Source organism: Rhinolophus ferrumequinum, chromosome 21 (genome assembly GCF_004115265.2).
Source record: "Rhinolophus ferrumequinum isolate MPI-CBG mRhiFer1 chromosome 21, mRhiFer1_v1.p, whole genome shotgun sequence".
Lineage (NCBI taxonomy): Eukaryota > Metazoa > Chordata > Mammalia > Chiroptera > Rhinolophidae > Rhinolophus > Rhinolophus ferrumequinum.
This window is the reverse complement of record NC_046304.1, coordinates 54,005,411-54,027,148: the sequence shown is the minus strand read 5'-3', so window position 1 is coordinate 54,027,148 and position 21,738 is coordinate 54,005,411. Positions and strand designations below refer to the sequence as shown.

The 21,738-nt window shown below is 56.4% G+C and overlaps 1 protein-coding gene across 2 annotated transcripts in view; it reads right to left on the bottom strand.

Moving 5' to 3' along the window:
• The window catches only part of RPTOR (regulatory associated protein of MTOR complex 1), a 290,023-nt gene that overhangs the window by 41,068 nt on the left and 227,217 nt on the right, over positions 1-21,738 (bottom strand). For both annotated transcript variants that reach the window (XM_033089438.1, XM_033089439.1), the window contains exons 14-20: positions 15,833-15,907; positions 12,697-12,762; positions 12,156-12,347; positions 11,592-11,732; positions 7,504-7,621; positions 6,501-6,641; positions 5,996-6,154 (exon numbers count right to left, since the gene is read on the bottom strand). In XM_033089438.1, coding sequence (XP_032945329.1) covers positions 5,996-6,154; positions 6,501-6,641; positions 7,504-7,621; positions 11,592-11,732; positions 12,156-12,347; positions 12,697-12,762; positions 15,833-15,907 — 892 coding nt within the window. The remainder of the gene's footprint in view (positions 1-5,995; positions 6,155-6,500; positions 6,642-7,503; positions 7,622-11,591; positions 11,733-12,155; positions 12,348-12,696; positions 12,763-15,832; positions 15,908-21,738) is intronic.

The window sequence follows — 21,738 nt, the reverse complement described above, 5'->3', positions numbered from 1 at the left end:
TGTGCAGCGCTCACAGACAAGGAGCCCCACGCGGGAGGGAGGCAGCCCCTCTCCATCACAGGTGCACCAGGGACCTCTCACGGCGACTCAAGCTCACCACGGCCACCGTGTGGATTTTCTCCTCTACTGCTCTTGGGCTCAGAGGACACATGGCACCAGCTTCCCTGAAGCGTGGTCGTCGTGCAACAGGGAGCCGTGACAGGACAATGGTGACGACGTGCTGTGCAGTGACTCTCAGCCTGGCTGCAGGTGACAGACCCTCGTCCTCGCACACGGTGGGGAGGGAGGGACGGGCACCAGGGTGGAGGCACACTTCCCGTTGTCATCCGAGAGCAGGCCCAGCACACAGAACCCTCGTCGGTGGTGCCCTTGGTGCAGACGAGGAGGAGGGTGCAGGGTGGCGCACGCGGTCCCAGTTCCGCCCCTTCCCCCGCTGTGTGGCCTCGGGCCTTAATGTGGGGGTGACAGACGCAGGCCTGGGGGCAGTGCACAGGTCCAGCCCAGAGAAGGGGGCCGTGCCACGCACCAAAGGGCAGGCACGTTACTGTCATTGTCATTTACCTGGAAACAGCGGCTGTGACTGCGCTGACACTCCTGCGGGAGACTTCCTCTTTTATGCAACACTGTTTGCCATTCAGCAGGGAATCGAGTCTCATTTTAGTCTGTCTTTGGCCACAGCGAATGGTGTAGCCACGTGCCAGGGAAAGCATGAAATGGGGCGACACCATCGTCCCGACCTCACTGTCTTCCTCGGTTTGGCACCGCAGTTCCTCGCGGCCTCTCAGCAACGCGCCTGGGCCGTCTGTCCAGCTGCTGTACATTTCGAATCTGGGCAGTGTGGACAGTGGAGCCCCTGGGAGTGACCCCTCAGGGGACAGGGACCCAGGAGGCTTGTGGCTGTGACATCCTCAGAAAGGGCGCCTGTCTGGCACTCGCTGAACTCCCTATGAGCACTAAGAACCTATTTTCATGTCTAGACTAAAAGTAATAAAAGATTATAACCAATGGTTTTAGGGTTTATTTTTCAGAGCAATGTCCACGACGAAGGGAAATTTGCTCAGAGCTTTGTGGCAACTCCGGGTCCCTGACGTCCCCCGGCTGGCAGAGCAGCTCGGAGAAAGGAGCCCAAAGTTCCACAGGAGGTGGGAGCTGCCGCCATGTCATCTTCCAGGGGTCACCTACTCTGATGTGGTCCGGGGACTGGGCCGAGAGCGCCTGCCCCTCCAGGAGCCAGTTCCCAGGACCCGGGCTGCTGTGTTTGCTGCTCTGTGGTGACCCTGTCACTGGGGCCCCCGTAGGAGGACACCCTCACGTCCCCCCTCTGCCTGCTGGAGGTGAGGACCTGTCCCAGCACCGAGGGGACCCAAAGATGGAGTCCTGCTCCTGAGGCAGCCGGCATGCCCATGAAACCCAGTGGTGTTTCTCCGTGTCCGCGCGGCACGCTGAGTGATGGCCTTTAATTGGGGCTTTGGCTGTGGGACAGTCAGTCTCGTGGCCAGGCCTTCACCACAGGCGCGCTGGTCCCCGCCATCATCCTTCTTGCTCATAGATCTCTGCTTTCCTCCAGTTCCTCTGAAGAAACCAGCACCTCTGTCCACTGCCCGAAACCCAGAGCCAGGACTGGCCTCTCCCAGTGGTACGGGGTTGGCCAGGGATGCTGTGGCCAGTGCTTCCTGGCGCCTCGGGGCGGCAGGGGAAAAAGGCAGGCACAGACTGTTTTCTGCCGGCCACACTGCCGTCCACGGACACGTGACACGCTTGGCTCCCAGAGGCCCGGGTGGGAAACGGCTCCTCTCCGCTGGCCTCGGTCATCTGGGCAGTGCCCGGGCTCCCGGCCTGGTCTCTGCTTCCATCTTCTCTCTGAGGGGAGTCGTCCCGATCCCCAGATTCTGGGCAGGGGGCAGTCAGTATCTGAAGCCAGCCTCACACCGAATCTGGGTTTGGGGGTCGGGAGAGGACGCAGCTGGTGACGGGCAGGGCTCTGGGTGGGCGCCGAGTTTGACTCTTGGGCTTCCCTGCCAGCCTCAGCTCTGTCGTGGACTTATCACCATGGTGACACATTTTAAACGCTACAAACTGTCACTGAGTTTAGCAGACCCATGAAAGTTGGGCCTCTGATATATGTTGTTGCAAGTGCTCTGGGGACGGGAATTTTTCGGCAGGACAACGCATGCACCTGTCATCACACCCCTCTTGCCCTGAGTCCCCAGAACAGAAATGAAGCCCCACCCGGCTCCCTCAGCACGGCTGGGACCAGACAGCCACCAAGAAGCAGGGATGGGGGAGACGGAGCACAGGCCGCGGCTGCTGCTCGAGGGGATGGCGCTCAGCTGGTCCCAGGGCCAGGAGGAGTGCAGCGTGTGATGTCACAGGGAAGGCGGCTCGTCGGGCAGAGGACACACCACGGTGGCCTGATGTCTGAACACCAGCGTCAGGGCGTCTCCTCACCCTTTCCCTTTCCCACCTCCGGGGGTCAGTCAGGTGTGAGGCCCAGGGAGGCGGGCGGTTCTGTGGGACACGACAGGACCCCGGACGTCCTAGGTTGCCGTGGTTCTGGAAACCTCTTCCATAGAATTCCGTGAACGAGGCTAAAAAGGTTGCTGTTCATTGGTTGAAACGAAAGTGGCTTTAAAGAGGTGAGCACTGTGAGTGCTGGGCTTCTGTGCAGGTTGTGAACTTAAACTCTCACGCGAGCACTTGCTTCTGGCGGGCGGGCGGGCGGGCGTGAGCGCTGTCTCACAGAACGCAAGTGACCTGACTTCCCACACGGCTGGTTCGTCTTCTCAACACTCCCAACTCCAGCTCATTTTGAAACTTTTCCCCTCAAGTTTTCAAAGATTTGAATAACATAAAGATAAAACTCAGTTTTCTGCAGCAAATACGTCCAGGACCCGGATTTTGCATACAAGAGGGACCGGTGGTGAGGCGGTCGGAGGCGGGGGCCACCGCGCCCACTCACTCACGGGACACGGGACCCCTGCTGCTGTCCTCAGCGGTGCTGCGCTCTCCAACCTGATGTGGCCTCAAAGGTCACAGGGAGTCTGCACCGCTGACCCCGCCAAGGTCAGCGTCCCCTCAGTACCAGGACTAAACCGATCTTCACTCAGCAGAGAGCGCTGTGTCCTGACAGGGGCCGGGCCACACGTGCCCGCCCAGGACGCCCAGGAGCACCTCAGAGGCACAGCACCAAACACTGGACCGGCCAGTTAACAACGGAAACACCAGGGCTGCAATGCACCCTCTCTGCCTGCGCCAGCTCACGGAGGCTGCCACACGGCATTTAAGCCACCCAGAGGGAGGGGATGCCGCAGGAGCTGGGACCTTCAGATGGGGGTTCTCAATGGTCCCGTGAGGACAAGAGTTTAATACTTGGCTGTGGTCGCACTTCACAAAGGGAAGGCACTGCATTCCGGCAAGCGCAGGCGGCCAGGTTTGACTTGATTCTCGTCTTGAGGGCCAGCTGTGTGTCAGAACGGAGGGCTGCCAAGTGGATTAAGGTTGACCTCAGCACATGTGGGGGGGGGGGCGCAGGACACGTTTGCTCCAAGGCACCTCACCTAGACGCCCGTGATGAGGAAGGAGGAAGGATGAAGGCAGTCTGGGAGCAGGAGGACCAGTTTGCAGAACTGCCACACGCCCGCCCGCGAAGAGGATTGGCTGGGGTAGCAGCAGGGAGGCTGTTGTGGCTCTGAAGGTGCTGAGGGCTGGGCCGCAGGGGGAGGGCGGGGACGGTGACCCCCCCAGCCAGGTGGGAAGAACGCACACTTCCGGGGCAGGGACTGGAGATTCCCAGGGCTGGGTACAGCAGCACCAAAGGCTGCGGCCCTCCAACGTTCACTTCCTCCACCCGAAGTGCCCCCGGCACTACAAAATATTTGTTGAATGAACGAACGAGAAAGAGCAGGCAGAGAATGTTCTCTGTTCCCGTCGTGGGGCTACCCCTGGGCCCAGGAGGGGCGGGCCGATGGGTGCGCTGGGTGCGCGGCGGCCTGGCCAAACCCCACAGGCAGCTGCTGCTTTCTGGATGGCTTGCCCGGAGTTTTACACTTTTTAAGTGGTTGGGGAAAAGATCAAAAGAAAGAATATTTTGTGACATGTGGACGTTTTATGAAATGGAACTTCAGCTCATAATAAAGCTTTACTGGAACACAGCCGTGTTCGTTGGCTCACACGCCGTCTGCAGCTGCTTTTGCGCCTCAGAGGCTGTTCCAGCCGCCAAGCTCACGTTCTGCACTGTCCGGGCCCCTGGCTAACGTGAATGTTGGCAGGCAGAGGTCACACCTTGACTTTGGGGCAGGAGGGAGGGGTGCAGAGCGGGTACGGGGAGCTGGGCGGGGCTTGTGGAGAACCGCGGGACTGACAGCACTGCACGGCCCTGTTCCTCCTTCCCATCATTTAACATTTTTCCACTGTGGATATCTCAGTGGAAACAGGAACAGAATGTGGGTTCATACAGACCTACGTTTTCAAAGGCTCCCGAGGGCCAGCCTGGGGGCTTAACCACTACCTACAATTAATTCTATTAGGAGAGCGTATTCCAGCTCAAAACAAACATCTCGCGGGGGCACAGACTACATTATGTTTTACTGGTGATTAGCAGTACATGGACTCACGCTGATGCAAACTCTGTGCCTCTGGCACTTGGGGCATTTCAGCAAACAACCAAACGCGCAAACCTGCAATGTGCCACCACAATTTAAATGGACAAGTTGGTATTTCTGAGCTAAGTTCTTTGTTGTGGGTGCATCTGGGGAGCAAGGATCCCCTTTCAGTTCTGACTACTCTGGGGAGGGCTATCGTCCATCCAGACAGACCCTCCTTGTAGGGACTACAGCGGACGGCCGGGTCCCTTTCCAGGGCGAGCAGAAGACCAGAGTCTTGTGGTTCACTCAGGTGCCACTAGCCAGGGTGTCTGGACTGCCCCCTTTCAGACCGTGACACCACCAAGGAGGACGGAGCCAGAAACAGTTGACATTATCACATGATGCAGAGCGGGAACTCCAAGGAAACCAGCAAATAACTCAGAACTGAACGTGAGAGCCAGCGGTGCCAGACGAGTGCTGCTGAGAGGGAGTCACAAAACTAAACACTCAGACGAGAAGGAGAGGGGAAGCTCACAAACAAGGCTTATTTTCAACTGCAGAGCTGAAAGGAACAAGAGAGGAAAACTACAGAAAATAGAAGGGAATAAAGATAAGAAAAGAAGTCACTGGAACACAAAATAAAGGAATAGCAGTGCACTAAGTCAGCAAAGCAAAAGCTGAAAACGCTACAGAAATTAATGAAAGTCGTGGAAGATTAATCAAGAAAAAGGAGAAAAAGCAAACACGTCCTAGGAAAGAAAAGGAGGCAGAGAGATTAAAAAATCATGAAAACATTCTGCGCGACTTTATGGGAAAAAAGGAGAAAATTTAGGTGAAACCGACATCTTAGAAATATAACACGTCAAATGAAATAGACAACCTGAATAATCCTGCCACCGTCAAAGACATGGAACTTGAATTTAAACCCAGCCACAAAGCCCTGAGAGGCCCAGACAATTTTTGAGGCCTGTCCTGCCCGGACACCCAGAGGACACACACCTTTGTCTTATACAAACTGACCCCCTCTCTGGGGTGGGGCCCTGCCTGTTAGGTGGTGGCAGCCCCTGCTCTGTCCCTACTGTGACAACCCAAACGTCTCCTGGGGGCACAGCCACCCCGGCTCAGAGCCCCTGTTCTACAGCACGAAGTTCGTCACGATGGAGACTGATGGAAGGTTCCGGCAACCTCCCATAAGGCAGAGCTGGCCAGCCCAGACCGCCCTGGAACGGCCTGTCAAACGCCATCAGGTCAGAATCAAAGTGAACGAGACTTTCATGCTGCTGACAGCAAAACACTCCTGTCACTTTTCACGGCCCTGGCGGCTGCACGCTCCGACCGAGCCGGTTTTGGGGTGCGTGTACCTGGCGTTTACCGTGCTGTGCTGGGAGGGGAGGTCGGGGCAGGGGGCTCACCGATGAGGGAGTTGAGGGCCGAGTAGGAGCTGACACGGCGCATCTTGTCGATAGTCTCGAAGGACAGGATGTACTCCTCGTTCTCGGGGCTGCCCAGGGTGCTGCTGGCACTGCTGCTGGTGCTGAGGTTCCCGGGGGAGAACGCCACCGCGCTGCCGGCTGCCCGGACACCACACGGAGGCGGCGGCGGTCAGTGCCGAGCGCCCGGGACCTCCGCTGGTCCCACAGTTGGCGGCACGAGATTGAAACGTGCGATCCCCCTCCCGCCCCCCCACTGAGCTCCTCTGGAGCCAGGCCCTCACTCCCCAGGGAGACGTCGGGGCCCGGGGGACCTCAGGACCCTCCTGCAAGCCTGCACAGGGCCCACGGGCTACTGCGGGCACTGATGCACGAGCGCCAGGCAAGCTGGGCACACACTGACGGCAGAGGAGGGCGGGCACCTGTTCCTGAGGAAATACAGCCCCAACACAACCTCCCCCCCAGCACCCAGTTTCCAGACTCTTACATTCTTCTGTCAAGCTCAGGTTCTGCAAAGACTTGTTCAAGCTTCTGGCTGTGGTGACAGCGCGAATGTTCCCGTAGGAGCTCACAGAACGAAGCCGGGGGGTGCAGGGGCTGTCCCGCACGGGGGTCAAACTGCCCCCCTCTAGTGGGAAAGAAGGAGAGAGAGTTCACGGTGTGCTCCCGGGGAGGACAGACGTTCCCTCTTAGCTGGCGGCTACGACAGGTGACGTAACCCTTCCCTGCGAATGCAAGGCCCCACGACTCAGGACGGAGCTCTGCCACACGGGGGCTGGTCTCAGCTGGACAGACTAACGACAGGGTGTGGGGGGAGCTGTAAGGAGCAGGTGACCCCACCTCACGTCTGTTGCTTGTTCAGTTACGAAAGCCCACGCGTAGCAGGCCTGACACTGTGGCTTCTCCAAGAGCCGCGGGGGGTGCGAGTTGGCACCAGCAGGACCCCGTCTGCTGCCTCCATGCCCCCCTCCGGAACAGCGGCTCCCCCCTGAGTGAGCTCATTCCCGCTTCCCCGCCCGGTGCACTAAGGGGGCGCTGCTTTCATCACGGAGCATGAGAGCTCTTTCTTGCAGAGACAGCTGAGTTCCGGGGGGACGAAACAGAAAGCCGCCAGCACAGAGGCAAATGTGTCAGGGAGCTGCCGAACGTGACTCACTGACCGGCGAGACCCACCCCTCACGTTGCCCATCACAGGAGGGGGCCACGTGCTCTTCTCTAAGCCCCTAGCCCACATGTTGGCATCATATCCACCAATTTGATTTCCAAAAAGGGTACAAAGGAAGGAAAAGAGTCCAGGCGAGTGCAGTGCAGCCCCTTTCCCGCCCCTTCTATTCTGCTAAATGCCTGGGAGGACGAGAATCAAAGGCCACTTGGCAGCACTTGATATCTGAGCTTAGGTCTTGGCAAAACTGAGGGGCTGCGACAGTTCTGACGAAGGGTCCCTGGCCTGCCAGAGGCAGTCAGGTGAGGCGTCAGGTTGCCGTCCGTACCTGTGGTCGCCGGGGAAGGCAAGGGGTAGTTCTTCTCCTCCTCCATGAACTGCAAGGCCACAGTGCAGAAGTTGCTTTCATACTGAACCACGAGATGACTCAGAGCCACCACCAGCTCCTGCCGAGGGAGAAGGGACACAGCACTTACTGGCGGCCGGGAAAGGCTGTGCACAAGCAGCGAGGCTTAAACGTGAACGCCGGACGCTTGAGTCGCCGTCAAAAAAAGAAAGGTTACGAGAGAACTTTGTGCTCCGTGTCAGCGACGGGGACTGTCCCTTTCAGTGAGGACTCAGGACTGTCCCGTGGGAGCAGAAGCCTCTGAACAATGAGTGAGGTCACAGGTCGGAGGCCACTGGCCATGAGGAACCTCCACAGAGGGCACCGGGACCCCGACAGGGCCTGCTGACCGCGAGGCATGAGCAGCACGGGGAAGATAGTGGAGGGGCCCAGTGTGAGTGACGCCCCACCAGACTGGGAAGGTCAGGGCTGTGACCCGGGCTGATGCCACCTCCCGACAGACCCACTGGCGAGCCGTCTGACTTCCAGGCACAGGACAGCAGGTCATGCCTGATGAGCCCACACGCCCTCTCAACTAAACGCAAAACTTGCAGTTGTATTAGTTTCCAGTCGCTAAAAGGCAAGAAGAAAGGTCTGCCTGATCTTTCGGGCCTCTGCCTCAGCCCAAGGACATGGACACAATGGACGTCTCCTTCAGGGCAGTGACACGTGCTGCACCAGCAGTGCCTGAACATGCTGAGTCAGGGACACAAAACGGGAATGCCGGTGCAGACGACTCTCCCCTCACTATTCAGACAATTCCAACTTCAGCCTCGTCTTTTTTGAAAAGCACGTAGCAGAAAGCTGAGGCCTGTGAGGAAGCCCCCGAGCCCAGGAGAGCTGTGCCGAGGCGCCAAGGGGTCCGCAGGCTCCGGACGGGCCCCAGGTGCTCTCACTGGCTGCCCCCCTTCGAGGGCCTCTCCCTCACCTCACACCCTCCTGGGCCTCCCCGTTACACGTGGGGACTGCTCCCAAAGCTACTCCGCTGTGGCCCCTCTCTCTCCAAGTTCCCACTGGCCCTTCCCACTGCTGTCCGTGTATCTCCACCTAAGCACACGCAAACCCCAGACGCAACCTGCCCCGCAGTCGGCTGCTATGCCCTTCCATTCAGCCCTGCCAGGGACCTCTCGGCTTGTGCCCACGGAACCAGAACTACCGGCTTAGGTGAGAACCTTGAATTGTGCAGACCCACCCCTCTGCGCCCCAGCCCTGCCTCCGCCATTGGTCCCCGAGTCTAACTGCGCCGAGTCTGCACCCCAGAGCAGCCTCTTTCTGCTCCTGCCCACACCTGGCCTGGCTCGGTCCCAGGTTCCTCCTGCAAACCAGAGCCCAGCTCACGTTTGCTGTGCGAGGAACTGACGTGCTGCTGAGATAGTCATCTGTCACCCCACCCAATGGAGGTGATGCTGGTACCGTCTGCAAAAAGCACTGGTTTCCCCGTTACTTCGATGCAGAGTGAAACAGCTCATACCGGGCTGGGGACACACTAATTTGTGCCGCGGTCCTGCTGTTCTGCCCGGGAAGGCCTCCCTAGAGCCCCCGCTCACCCTTCTGCTTCTCTGGGCCTCCACTCAGATGCCCCCTGCACCCAGGCTCCCCTCCAGGAAGGCATCCCCCCTTCACTGCCTTTCCTCCTGAACACGACCACCTGCCATGTCATTCATCCGTCTGTTCGGTCTCCAGCCTGCCCCCACCTCCCAGTGCACCTTCTCAAGGGAAGAGCCAGGGTTCGGTTCACGGCTGGGTAACCAAGCCCTGGTGACGCAGGCTGCGCACACAGGAGGGGAGTAACAAGTGCCTGCGGAAGGAAGGAAGCCTTTCCCTTCAGAGACGAGCGGCAACTCAAGCTCCATTTTTAAAGTGAGTTGCCAGAAGGTCCTGAGACACCACGCCTGGCACACGACTGCCCCATGGGACTCAGCCAAGCTGCCCTGGTCATGAGGCAGGCCAGGCCATGCGCCCTCCAGGTCCTTCTTGCGGCCTCTGCACTGACTGCCCCCCACGCCTATTTCCTGCCTGGAGCTGCCTCCACTCCACGTTTCCGACACCAAACTACCTGTGACTGTTTTGTGACCCCCGGTCAGAGCGTCCAGCTTGGCTCACAACCGCAGCAGGACAGCAGTGCTGGGGCATGTGTGCGTCTGTGCCCGTGTGAACACCACGGACTCACCTCCGGGAGAAGGCGCCCTGGCCCAGGTGGGTGGAGCCCTGTCGTCTCCCAGAGGCCTGGGTCCCGGGGATGGGGAACAATACTTCCTGTCAGTCTCAGCATGTGGGTAAGGCCGACCGGCACCCCTGGGGAGTCTGTGGTTGCTGACACAAGTGACGCGCACACCTTCTGCTGTCCTCGCTAAGGTGACGACAGCGGGGACGCTGCGAGTAAGGGATGTGGGGTCCCTGTGTCATGTCACGTTCTCCCAGCCCCCCGTCAGGCCATGAGAAAGGCGTGGGTGGAAACTGGGGGGTCACAAGCCTGCACCCCTCGCCGGGCCCTTCTTGATGAGCCGGGGGTGGGGGTCTTGCTGACCAGGCATCTGGATTTGGTGCTTAGTGGACAAGGTCAAGTTCAAAATGATTAGGGAGCCTGACAGGAATTTGCTGACTTTTTGATTTTATCAAGTAAGCTCATTAAACAAGCCAACAAACAAAACTGGACCCTCTGTTCTCATTATCGCCTCATCTAGGAGAGGATACTTTTGTTACTAAAACATAAACGGATGTAACCTTTTTTATATTGAATACATACGACTATGAAAAGCCCGCCGTCATAGCCGTATTTGTCTCATTTTGCACAAGCTGCTGAATGCCAGCAGCCGGTCACAGGCTACAGGTCAGAGCCATGTCTCGGGCCCCAGAGCTGACGTCCCAGAACGAGGCCCCACGTAAGAGGCGGCTGAGAAGGGGCAGGTCAGCCCGCGGAGCGCGGTGCCAGGTCTGAGTGGAGCTCAGGACTGTCAGGCCCCGGGCGCTGGTCTCCTGGGCCTGCTGGCTGCACCTGTGTTCCCTCAGAGGGCCATGTGCCACGACAGCGTCAGCACACAGCTGTGAACGAGGAGAAAGCAAGCCGCCAGGAGCAGGAGGACTCTGCACAGAGAAGGCTCACGTCTCAGGGAGGCGTCCCACCGCTGCTAGAGGCGGTGCCCTGTCTGCCCACCACCGGCGCCCCCAGACCTCCGCGTCTCCAGCGTGCCCCAGCCAAAGTCACCCCATCGACTCATTTAACAGGCCTGCTGTTGGCTGGGTCCCCTTAGAACACAAACACCCCAAGGACAGCCAAGGTCCCCAGGCCTGACATGGCGCTGTACCTGGAACACGAAAGACACTCAACATTTGTGCAAAGAAGGGAGCACTCGGCGCTGTACAGAAAGCACGGTCCTGCCACGCTGGCCTGGGGACTGGGAGCCACCGCCCTCCAGCCTCACCCCTCCTGCCCGCTCAGCGCTGCAGCCACACCTGGCCCCAGCCCTCCCTCCCCAGGCTCCCAGCTGCTCAGCCTTCAGGACCAGTAAACCATGAGGGTCCCCTAATGGCCCTGTGACAGGGGACGGAGGGGGTCTGGCTGTGCTGAGCCAACTTTTGAGAGGGGTGTGAGATCTTGGATGGACATCTGTGATATTTCTACACTTAAACAGACAATAAGAGTTTCAACTTTATAAACTGTTTTGTGGAGTCGCTGACAAACACGGGGGCGGGGAGGGGAACACACGCACAAACCTTTGCGTCTGTCTGTGGGTGTCTATGTTCTTTTGTCTCCATGGGGTGTGTATGTGTCGCTCCCAGGCAGGAAGGAGCCTATTTTATAAGCTGCCAGGAGACACAGCCCGCTAAATGCCCTTAAATGAAGCAAACACACGAGTATCTGGGGAAGAAACGCATTTTGGAGAATTAAGCAAACATTGAAAGGTCCGCTCTAGAAGGACACTGGCTGGTGGGGACTGCGTGCTCACTGCTGCAGTCAGGGCCGCGGGCGGACCCGGGCGCGTGGGAGACCCGCTGTGAGGCGCGGCCGGCACGGTGCTGGGGACACGTACCTTCCGGACCACGGGGCTCCCGTCGTTGATCAGCTGGGCCAGCATCATGGCCACATTGTGATCGATGGTGGTGGAGTGATCGGTCCTCTCTGCTGAGTTGCCCACAAATGTGCCAAGCGCGAAGACGGCCGCACAGCGCACCTGCAGGACGACAGGGACAGCAGCGTCACAGCTCCGCCCAAGCTGGCCGCCTGGTCTCAGCTCCCTCCAGATTCAGCTCAGCTCAGTCCGGTTTCACGAGTACTCACTGCCCAGTCCTACCCGTGAGGACAGATCAGAAGTGGGGGGGCAGAGGGAGGGGTCCCTGTGGCCCCAGCGGCCCCAGTTTGAGGGGCTGGTGACAGGCTGTACAGGCAATAACTTCTGGGATCAAAAGACCAAGCCAGGTACCATGTCACCTATCAGTGACTGAGACAGGGGCTCCGGGGACTGGCTGTGGAAGGGGACAGCTTCTGGACACGAGGCAGCATGAGGCAGAGCGGTCCCCACGCCACCCCTTCACACAGCACCCGCCAGCTCCATGACCGCTCTTAGCCGGGAGCCACTGGGTGGAGATGGACTCACCTCAGGAATGGGGTCTGAGAGGAGGCTGCAGAGTTTCTCGTGGGCACTGTCCCGCACACCACACCACCGGGCCGAGTCGAAGTTCTGCCAGATGCGCCCTAAGCAGATGGCCACCCACTGGCGCAGCAAGGGGTGGGGGTCGCTGAGCTGCTCCAGGCAGATGGCAATCAAGTTTCCCTGGAGGCAGGCTTCCTGTGGGAAGGCAGACGGCGCTCAATGGGACACCCGGGGAGGGGTGCGGGCTGCGGGTTACAGTCACGGCCCCCATGGTTCTCGGGGAAATCTCGATAATGTCTTTCACTTTAAATCCCACCACCTGCAGTTCACCCTGAGAATGGCTGGCTAAACACAGGGCCCAGGCCCCACTGCCCCCGTGCGTCCCCCAGTGCTGGCGTTTCGGTCACCTCCCTCTCCCTAAGGGTGACGGCTTCATTAGGCATTTGGAACAACAGCTCCTCCGCTCCCCAAACAGGGCAGCTTGGGCCACAAGTCTGCAAGGGCGCAGGGAGGCTGTCGGGGCGGGACCAGCCGTACCACTCACCTGCCCGGTGTTGTAGTTGTTGACAATCACAGCGAGGATGAAAGCCGTCATGGTCCTATGCTCAGCCTGGAAAACACGTCACCCCAGTGCTGCACTGTCCCAAGGAAACTTATCGTCCCCCAAGTACAACAGAGATGGCCTTTCAGAATGAGCTCCACGCATAGTTAATGAGCCATAATTAACGAGCTGCATGCATGATTAATTACTATCTTTTGAGGGCACAAAAAAGAACACGCTTCAGGAGGGTCTGACAGCTCTGGGCTGGCCTCTCAGAGGACAGACTGTTCCCTGAAGAACCGACGCCACAGGACAGGGACAGGTCTGCTGGGAGTGGCCTGTCACAGGCTGTCCTGTTAACAGGACGTTCCCTGGTTGCCCCCAGTCACTTGGTAGTGAAATGGATGGCTACACCATCCTCCCTTTGCTGCATTTCTTTTTTTCTGGTCTTTTATTGGAGGAATCAATTTCCATTCTCTCCTCTCCTGAGTTATGAACCAGTTGGTCCATCTCTACCGTGGTGCCTGGTGGACTCCCACTCTCACTGAATAAACACTAAACTAAGCGTCGTCTGGGTCCCCCTTGCCCTTGGATTCATGCAGGGCTGTCAGTGCCCCAGTTCTGATATCCCACTCATGTGTTTACCCTGCAGATTAGTGATGAGCAGTTATTATTTTAGAGCCAGTGCTTATTGAGATTGGCCCACGGGTCTGCTTTTTGCTGCTTCCTGCATCCGACCCTTCCCTCCGGGGTTCAACTTCCTCCTGAAAGACGGTCTTCACAAGTATCTCCGTTGGGGTTAGAACACGGTAACTGTCAGTGTCTGAAGACGTGCCGGCTTCCCGCTCACTCTGGATGACACTAGCTGGGCAGAGAACCCTAGGGTGATGGCCAGCTTCCTTCAGAGCTTCGAAAACGGCGTCTCCACTGTCTCCCTCCATCTGTCTCTGCTGACAGAAGCCCGCCGCCCGGGGAATCATGTTCACTCCTCTACGAAGAATCTTTCTTTTGGTTCTCGCTACTTTTGCCTTCGATCGTCTCTACTTTCATTACAATGACTCTGGGTGGATGCGCTTCTATTTAACCTTCTCAAGCTTCACTACGCTTTGTAAATTTGAAAACTCGTTTCTTCAAATGTGGAAAACCCTCAGCCACGATTCGTTCACACTGCTTCTCATGACTCTCTCCAGTCCCCGCCTCAGCAACAGGACACTTTCTCATCCCACGTCTCCCGACCTCTTCCTCACGTCTTCTGTCTGCGTCATTCCAGGTGCTTTTGCCACGATTTCACATACTGGTGGCATCTATGCCGCTGCTCATTTCATCTGTGGAGTTTTTACTGACAGTGCCCGTGCTTCCACGACAGGTTCTACCCCCAGCTCCACCCCCAACCTGCCTGGTTACTAAGAATCTACTTGGTCATTTGGAGGACGAGTAAAAACAGAATATATTATTTCTTATAAATCGGCACAAAAGTAGTTCAAAAAACTATACAGTGGTTTACTTTTGGACATTAAAACAAATTCTTTTATCGATCATTTAAACACAGTGTTCCTGTGACTTCAGAGTCTGTGTCAGACACGTCTGTTAGTTTCACTTCTCGGTGGTAATTCTGCTGCCGACTTACTCTTCTTCGTGCTGGTTTGCCTGATTGTGGGCTGAAAGTAGGCGGTGTCTCCCGTGTGGAATGTCCCTGAAGAAAGGTTTGCCTTTGCTTCTTCCAGCCCCCTGCGGGTTTCAATTCCCTGAACGAGTTTTACGTTCATTTCTTGGCTGGTGGCTCTCAGCCACCTGGGAAGCGGACACGCAGCCCCCACCCCATGTGCGTACAGGCCTGAGGTTCCAGTTTCCCTTGGATTCTTCTTTCAACTTTCTGCCTGGACATGGAGCGGCTTTCCTCACCCTTCTTCACACTTCGCGGGCTCCTAGCTTTAAGCAGGGGTGTCGGTTTTGGGGATGTCACCAGCTCAGGCCCCATGTGCTCTGTGCAGACTCAGGTCCACAGGCCTCGGGGACCCCAGGGTCACTGTGATGTCCTGGCTCGCTTCCCACTGTGGCTCTTCTCTGACGCCTCTCTTCAGTTCAGGGCATTTGGGAATTTCCTTCCCTCTCACATCGGGCTCCATCCTCAGAACCGAAAGGTGTTTGAAATTGAAGTGGGGCCCATTCGTGTTGGCTTAGCTCATCATCTCACTGCATTTTACGGGTTTAGCATTCTTTTTCTTTCCTTTGATTTGTTTTCTTACTCACCCTGAAGAACAGGGAGGTGATTATTTCCAAAACTCATATGAAGTATAAACTTTAACTGCCTGTGGTGATGTTTAACTGCCACACTTAAGTTACAACACACAAGTACTATTTACCTTTTATATAACAATCCTGTTTTTAATGTGTTCTGTGTTTTTAAAAATCTCATTTACCTTAGAAAACCAGCTACAGGGTTAAATTACATATGAAAGTTCCTTTATACAACTGAAGCCAACTAAACCCGTGTAGACAGGTTGTTATACTGAATTAAATTTAGCGTGTACTTTGTTCTCTTTGCTAAGCTAGGAGCTAGAGGTGGGGGACACAGAAAGTGATTATAAAACATTTACAGGAGTCGCATATGCTACTCGTAGATGACTAATTTTAACGCAATTTCACATGATAAAATACATTTAAAATTTAAACTTTTAGTCTCTTCTTCCCTTCCCCCTTCCCTTCCTGATTCTAAGGCACGTGGGCGTCCTGTCACGTTCCCGCACCTTCCCTGGGCGGGCGAGCCGCCCTGTCAAAGATGCACACGCCCTCACTCATGCATCTCAGCCGACAGGTGTGCAGGAGAGCACGATGCAGAGACGTGCCGGGAAAAACAGACGGACATAAAGCAGACTGCAGCGGCCAGGGCCGGCTGCTCACTTAGAGAGAAACGAGACAGCTACTTAGGAACAATGCGTTCCTAAGTGAAGAGCGCTGTGTAAGCCAAGCGGTAGCTGACAACATGACCGTGTCCCCCAAAGCGTGGCCCACACCCCAGTCGCAGCTTCTGCCTGGATGGTGAGCAGCCCTGCAGAAGCTGTCATGGCAGTGTGGCACGTGAGCACACACAAACACACATCTCCAGACCATCCCAAAGGGAGTGGCGACTGGTCCTTACTGGCATGTAAGGGTCTGCCAAGACCGACAGGAAGTACTTGTGGCCGTTGTCCTTCACCAGGTCAGCTTGGCACGACTGGGGAGAAAACAGACAGAGGGAGAGTGAGCGCACTTACCTGAAAGGGGTTTCTCTCTGCTTCTTGTCACGTACGAACCAACGAACGTGCAATGAGTATTTTAGGCCTTAATCATGTTCTCCTCTCAAGTTCAATTTTCATGTGAAAAGAGTGAGGTGGCTGCTTGCACATACATTTCCCTCGGCTGCGGGGAATGGGCCGGCGTCTCACACGTTCTCAGAAGTGCAGCAGCTCTAAGATGTTCTCTGAAAACTCCTTCTGGGCAACTGATGGCTGGGGTGCCCGGGCCACTGGCCCCGCCCCTTTGCAGGGCCACCTCCAAAGCTGCACATGCGCCCTCCCCACGTCACCCTGGAGTCCACACTCCTGTCCTCTTGCCTTCTGAGCGGGGCCATGCCCAGCACTCGAAACCATTCCGTTTCCGCTGACCCCGGCCCCTGTGGAAGGTCTTAAGACTTTGCTTGGTCAGACTTACAAAATACTGAAAAACAATGATGTGTGAATATAATAATGTGAATATAATATAAACAATGACGTGTGACGAATTACTTGTGTCACACAGTTATATTTTAATGGCTGCTTCCTAGAGGCCCAGATCCTTACCCCAAAGGAGTCAGTCGCTCTAAGGTAGGAATTTACATGTTAGAGCTAAAGAGCTGAGGGGTGCAGTTCCTCCCAGCCCTCGCACGGCACCGTGAGCTCTGTCAGGTCAGTGCTCATCGGCTGAGCACATATTCCAAGGACCTGCCAGTTGCCAAGCCCTGGTTGGTCCTGGAGACGCAGCAGCTGTGCCCTGCTCAGCTCCTGGGGGGACCTGAGTGAGCAGTTACGGACACGATAAGGAGGCACCAGGCTTGGGGACTATGGGGAGAGGGTGCGTGCTTTCTGGGGGAGACGCCTGCCCTGAGGAGTAGCTGGGATTACACACGGAGCCAGGGCAAAGGGCACATGGGGGAGCCAGGTGAAGGGGGTTCTATTCTCCTGCGATGGGGGCGCAGGGAGGGCTGCGGAAGACGGGAGGCAGGTGGCCCAGGGCTTCGAATGCTGCACTGAGCAGGCCCTGAAGAGGCCGGAATCCAGAGGTGGAGGCAGTCGGGTTGTGCTGGTAGCTGCAGTAGAAGGTGAGCAGAGGGCCGGACTGGACGGGGGTGGGGGGCAGGTGCAGCAGGCAGAGGGGATGGGATGGTCCTGGGACATGAGGAGAGTGTTCTGGCAGGACCTGGGCGGGAGGTGGGGTGCCGCCGTTTGGGGTACGGTGCATCAGAGGCACCTCACTCTCAGGAGGAAGGCAGGTGCACACTCTGAGCTGTGGAGTATGAGCCAAGCTGAACTTGTAGATTAGAAGTTCATGTGCATCCGTGGGAACCCAAGGCCACAGAGGTGCGGGGGAGGGAAGGGGCAGGGACAGGTGCCAGGAAGGAGGCAGACAGGCTCTAGGAAGCAACGGACGGGGGGAGGGTCAGGAATACTGGCGAAGGGTTACAGGGTCCCGATTTCACACCAGGCTGGGCGGTTAGGGGGCATTTCTGCAAGTGCTGGTTCTTCAAAGGATGTGAAAGACCCTGAGACATTCAGAGCCGACGCGAGCAGCTGGGGAGGTTTCAGGCGCACAGTGCAGGGGAAAAGGTTTCCATCCGCGTGGAGAAGAGAAGGAGAGGCAGGGCACAAGGCGAAACTAGCTCCCCCACCAGGTCTCAGCGAGTGGATTCAAAGACTAAACAGACAGCATGCAGGAGCGACTTAAAAACTGGGGAGTGGCATGCAAATTACGGATGCTCTTATGTTTGGAGACGGTGACCCCCAAGTGTGGTCGTGATGCTACGTGGGCTGCGTGGACCAATATCCAGAAAAGCCAATCAGTGACACTGAGGGCACGGCGCCCACAGAGACGTGACATTTCATCAGCTCCCAGCATGCTCCACTCCAGAGGATGGGGCCACTGAAGAAGCGCGAGGGTCAGGATTTTAAGAACTGAGTTTCTGGAATAAAAGGATGAAGGTCACGTGCTGTGACATACTCCCGGCTTCCCAGAGGCCCACTGGCTCGGGGCGTCTCCTACGTGAAGCCCTCTGTCACGGGCAGGAGTGGCTTTGCAGACGGAAGCTGCTGGTTACGGCAGCCGGAACCCCAGTCCCTTCTGAGCTGGCCCATTTCTCAGGCCCATTCTCTGGTCTTCAGGTGCTCCTTCCTCAAGTAAACCAACTGACAAGGGCTTGGACGTTTACGTGGGACTAAGGAGCCGGAGGGTGAGGGTGCGGGAGCGGGGGTGCCAGGGCTCAGGGCGTGAGGGAGCCAATGACGCGCGCAGTCCCCAGTCAGGCCTGACAGGGGCTCCCGGCCTCGGGTAAAGGTCGTGACACACGCACTAGGAGGTCTCAGCACATGTCCTCCCTGCCTCAGACTCAGGCGGGAGAGGCAGGGACAGCGCTCAGTCAGGCCTGGGCCCAGGAACGGTGCTTGGGACCCCATTCGGAGAATAAAGGCACCGCTGTTTTTAAACCCAAGGACAACCCATCAAACAAGGCCCACACGCTCATATGCACGTCCGAGCGCCTGAGGCAAACACAACCTGCCTCAGTGCTGGAGTCTGACCACTGTTCCGAGGTAGGAAAAGCTGTTCTGATGGTTTGTCAGGCCAGGGAGGCACCACCGATGGTGCCATCTTGTCACGGTCCCCCTGCGCTTTCCATTCTTAGCAGGTGTTATGACGTGGTTGAGAATGTGCTCGGACTGCCCAGCCGCCCTGCTGTCCACATCCGCAGGCCGGGAGCAGGTGGTCGGCCGTGCCTGCTTGGTAAGGGCGCCGGGCCGTGCCCTCCTGTCAGGCGGAGAGTCTCGTTAAGGGGAAGAGAAGGGAAGGCCTTCCGAGCACAAAGGCCCAGAAATGCAGCTGGCAGATGACACACCTGGCACACTTGGCAGGTGCAGGCTGGTGGCAAGACCACAGCGACGCCCGGCACTGGCAGCTGCCAGTCCTCCAAGCAGCCCCTTTCCTATGGCCCTTCCCATCTTGTTTTGTCCATTCCTTTTTGTCCCCAGATCAAGCCACTGATGTGACATATTAAGGCCACAGTAAAAAGAAGGTGGAGAGGAAAAGCGTGAAAATGGAATGGCTTTACCGAAACACGCTCCTTTCCCACCACACACACTGAAACCAGTTCCAACCTGCCTTTAATTCTCCTGACAGCGGATTCTTGTCTCAGGATTTCGGGGAATTATATGTTTAAAAAGGGAGGAGGAAGAGAAGAAAAGCAAATAGAGAAGAGGGGGCAGCACACATCTCACGTGGCAGCAGCCAACATGCGGTTTGCAGACAGACAAGAGGACGGAGGAGAGACCCTGGTCCTGCAGAGCTTAGTCTGCAAGGCGACGGCAGGTCTTACAAACTGCTGCAGGGAGAGACCCCGCCTTTGTTCTCCTCACCGCAGACTATAAAGTCTATTCTACGGGGAAGTAGGAAGATGCCAGTGGAACAGACTGAGAGACAGACACATGTGACGGATCGAATGAGGTCCCAATCGGCAGGCTGGTCCTCAGCAGTTTCACCAGCAGACGCATGACTCATGTCCTGATGGGAACGGGAGAAAACCTCACACAGTGGGTGAGGCACTGGTTTCCTGTCCTTGGGGTCAGAGTTCACTGGTGATGAGAAAGATGCTGGGAAGGGAAGACTGTCTCCATCACGAGGTGACAGCACCAGAGCAAGCCAGCCTCGGGCCCCTCACTGCGGCGTAGAAGGCCAGGGGCACCCACCTGGAGAGACATGGGCTGTGCGGGTGTTCACACACCCAGAGATTCAACAGCAGCCGGAAAGCCAGTTAGGTGGGCGGCAACGACACCAGAGCAGGGACCCTGAGTTCCTCCAAACTTGGCAGCACATTCACCAGGCAATTTCAGACGTGCGTCCCCGTGCGCTCAAACCCTCGGCACAACCGACTTCCCACGCGCCACGTCCGGCAAGACATTTAAATGTACACTTTCCCACAAAGGGTTTATTACTTTAAATATCCTCACGTCAGACGCCCGTTATCAGTGGGAAAATACGAACACGTTTATCCCTTCGACCTACTTTTCCGTACACGTTCTAAAACTTGTAAATCTATTTAAAGGCTCAAAAGTCAAGACGCTGCTGAACGGTAGAGCTTGAGAAGTTCCCTTCTCTCCCGTCCGTTTGCTTCCTCCACTGTAGGCAATCGCCTCCTTAGTTTCCTGTTTATTCTTCCGACGTTCCTTCATGTAAACACAAGTGAATATAAATATACGGACAGAGCCATCCTACCCTAACAAACACACTGCAGCCGTGGCCTGTGCCTGCTCTTCTTCCCTTCAGCGACCCCGAACAGCGGCTGGCAGACAGCTTCCTGTCTCCACAGCCAGCGCCCAACCCCCAGTCCGTGGAGGCGGCATTGCCTACGGAACCAGCCTCCTCTGAGGAGTGGGCCTCCCAGTGGACATGCGCTGTCGTGGTTGCCCATGATACGGCAATGAATGAACGTCTCTGTTACTTCATACACGTGCAGGTAAAGTGCAAATCCTCAGACGTGGCACTGCCAGGTCCAGGAATAAATGCATCTGGGATTTTGATAGCTGTCACCATATTGTACCTTCACAGCACAGCGCGTTAAGTGTTTGAATTTTTGCCAGTCTGAGAGTTTGGCATTTTGGCGTAGTCTCACTGTGTACTTGTTATGAAGAGGTGGACATTTCATTGGCATTTCTGTCTGTGAACTGCTGGTTCGTGTTCTTTGACCATTTCTCTACTGGGTTAAGTGCTTTTCTCGTTTTCTTGGAACACTTTATGTTAGGGCGGCTAGTCTTTTACTTGTGACAGGAGTTTAAACGCCCCTCCCAACAGATATTTTTTTTTAAGGGGAACAGGACTTTATTGGGGAACAGTGTGTACTTCCAGGATTTTTACAAGTCAAGTTGTTGTCCTTTCAATCTTAGTTGTGGAGGGCGCAGCTCAGCTCCAGGTCCAGTTGCCGTTTCTAGTTGCAGGGGGTGCAGCCCACCATCCCTTGTGGGAGTCGAACCGGCAACCTTGTGGTTGAGAGGACGCGCTCCAACCAAATGAGCCATGCAGGAGCTCAGTGGCAGCTCAGCTCAAGGTGCTGTGTTCAATCTTAGTTGCAGGGGGCGGAGCCCACCATCCCTTGGGGGACTCGAGGAATCGAACTGGCAACCTTGTGGTTATGAGCCCACTGGCCCCTGTGGGAATCAAACCGGCAGCCTTCGGAGTTAGGAGCACGGAGCTCCAACCGCCTGAATCACTGGGCCAGCCAACAGATTCTTTTTAAAACTTTGCTCATGGTATTTTCCCCATGCAAATATTTTGTACTTTTATGCAATCAAGTTCATTAACTTTTCAAAGACATCTAGATTTTAAGTCATAGTCAAAAAAAAAGGCTTTCATCACTCTAAGGTTAAAACAAAACTGGTTTGGGTTTTCTTCCAGTGTTTTCACGGTTTCGTTCTTTATATTTAAACAATTTCACCCTTTAAAGTTCATTCTGGTGTTCAGGCTGTGCAGTCAGACATGCAGCTGTCCTAACACCACACGCTCAGGGCCTATCAACTCCCCATGGGTCTGAGGTATTGACTTCACCACACGCAACACCCTGCACGTCCCGAGGTCTGTTCCTGGCATGCTCCACCGGTCGGTCTGTCTGGCCGTAGTCCGGCACCACTAGCTCCACCGGTCGGTCTGTCTGGCCGTAGTCCGGCACAACAACCACTTTACTATGAGGCCTCACAGTTAATTTTAACACCTCGTAGGATTAGTTCCCCGTCATTCTTCTTCCTACTCAGAATTTCCCTGGATATTCCTAGT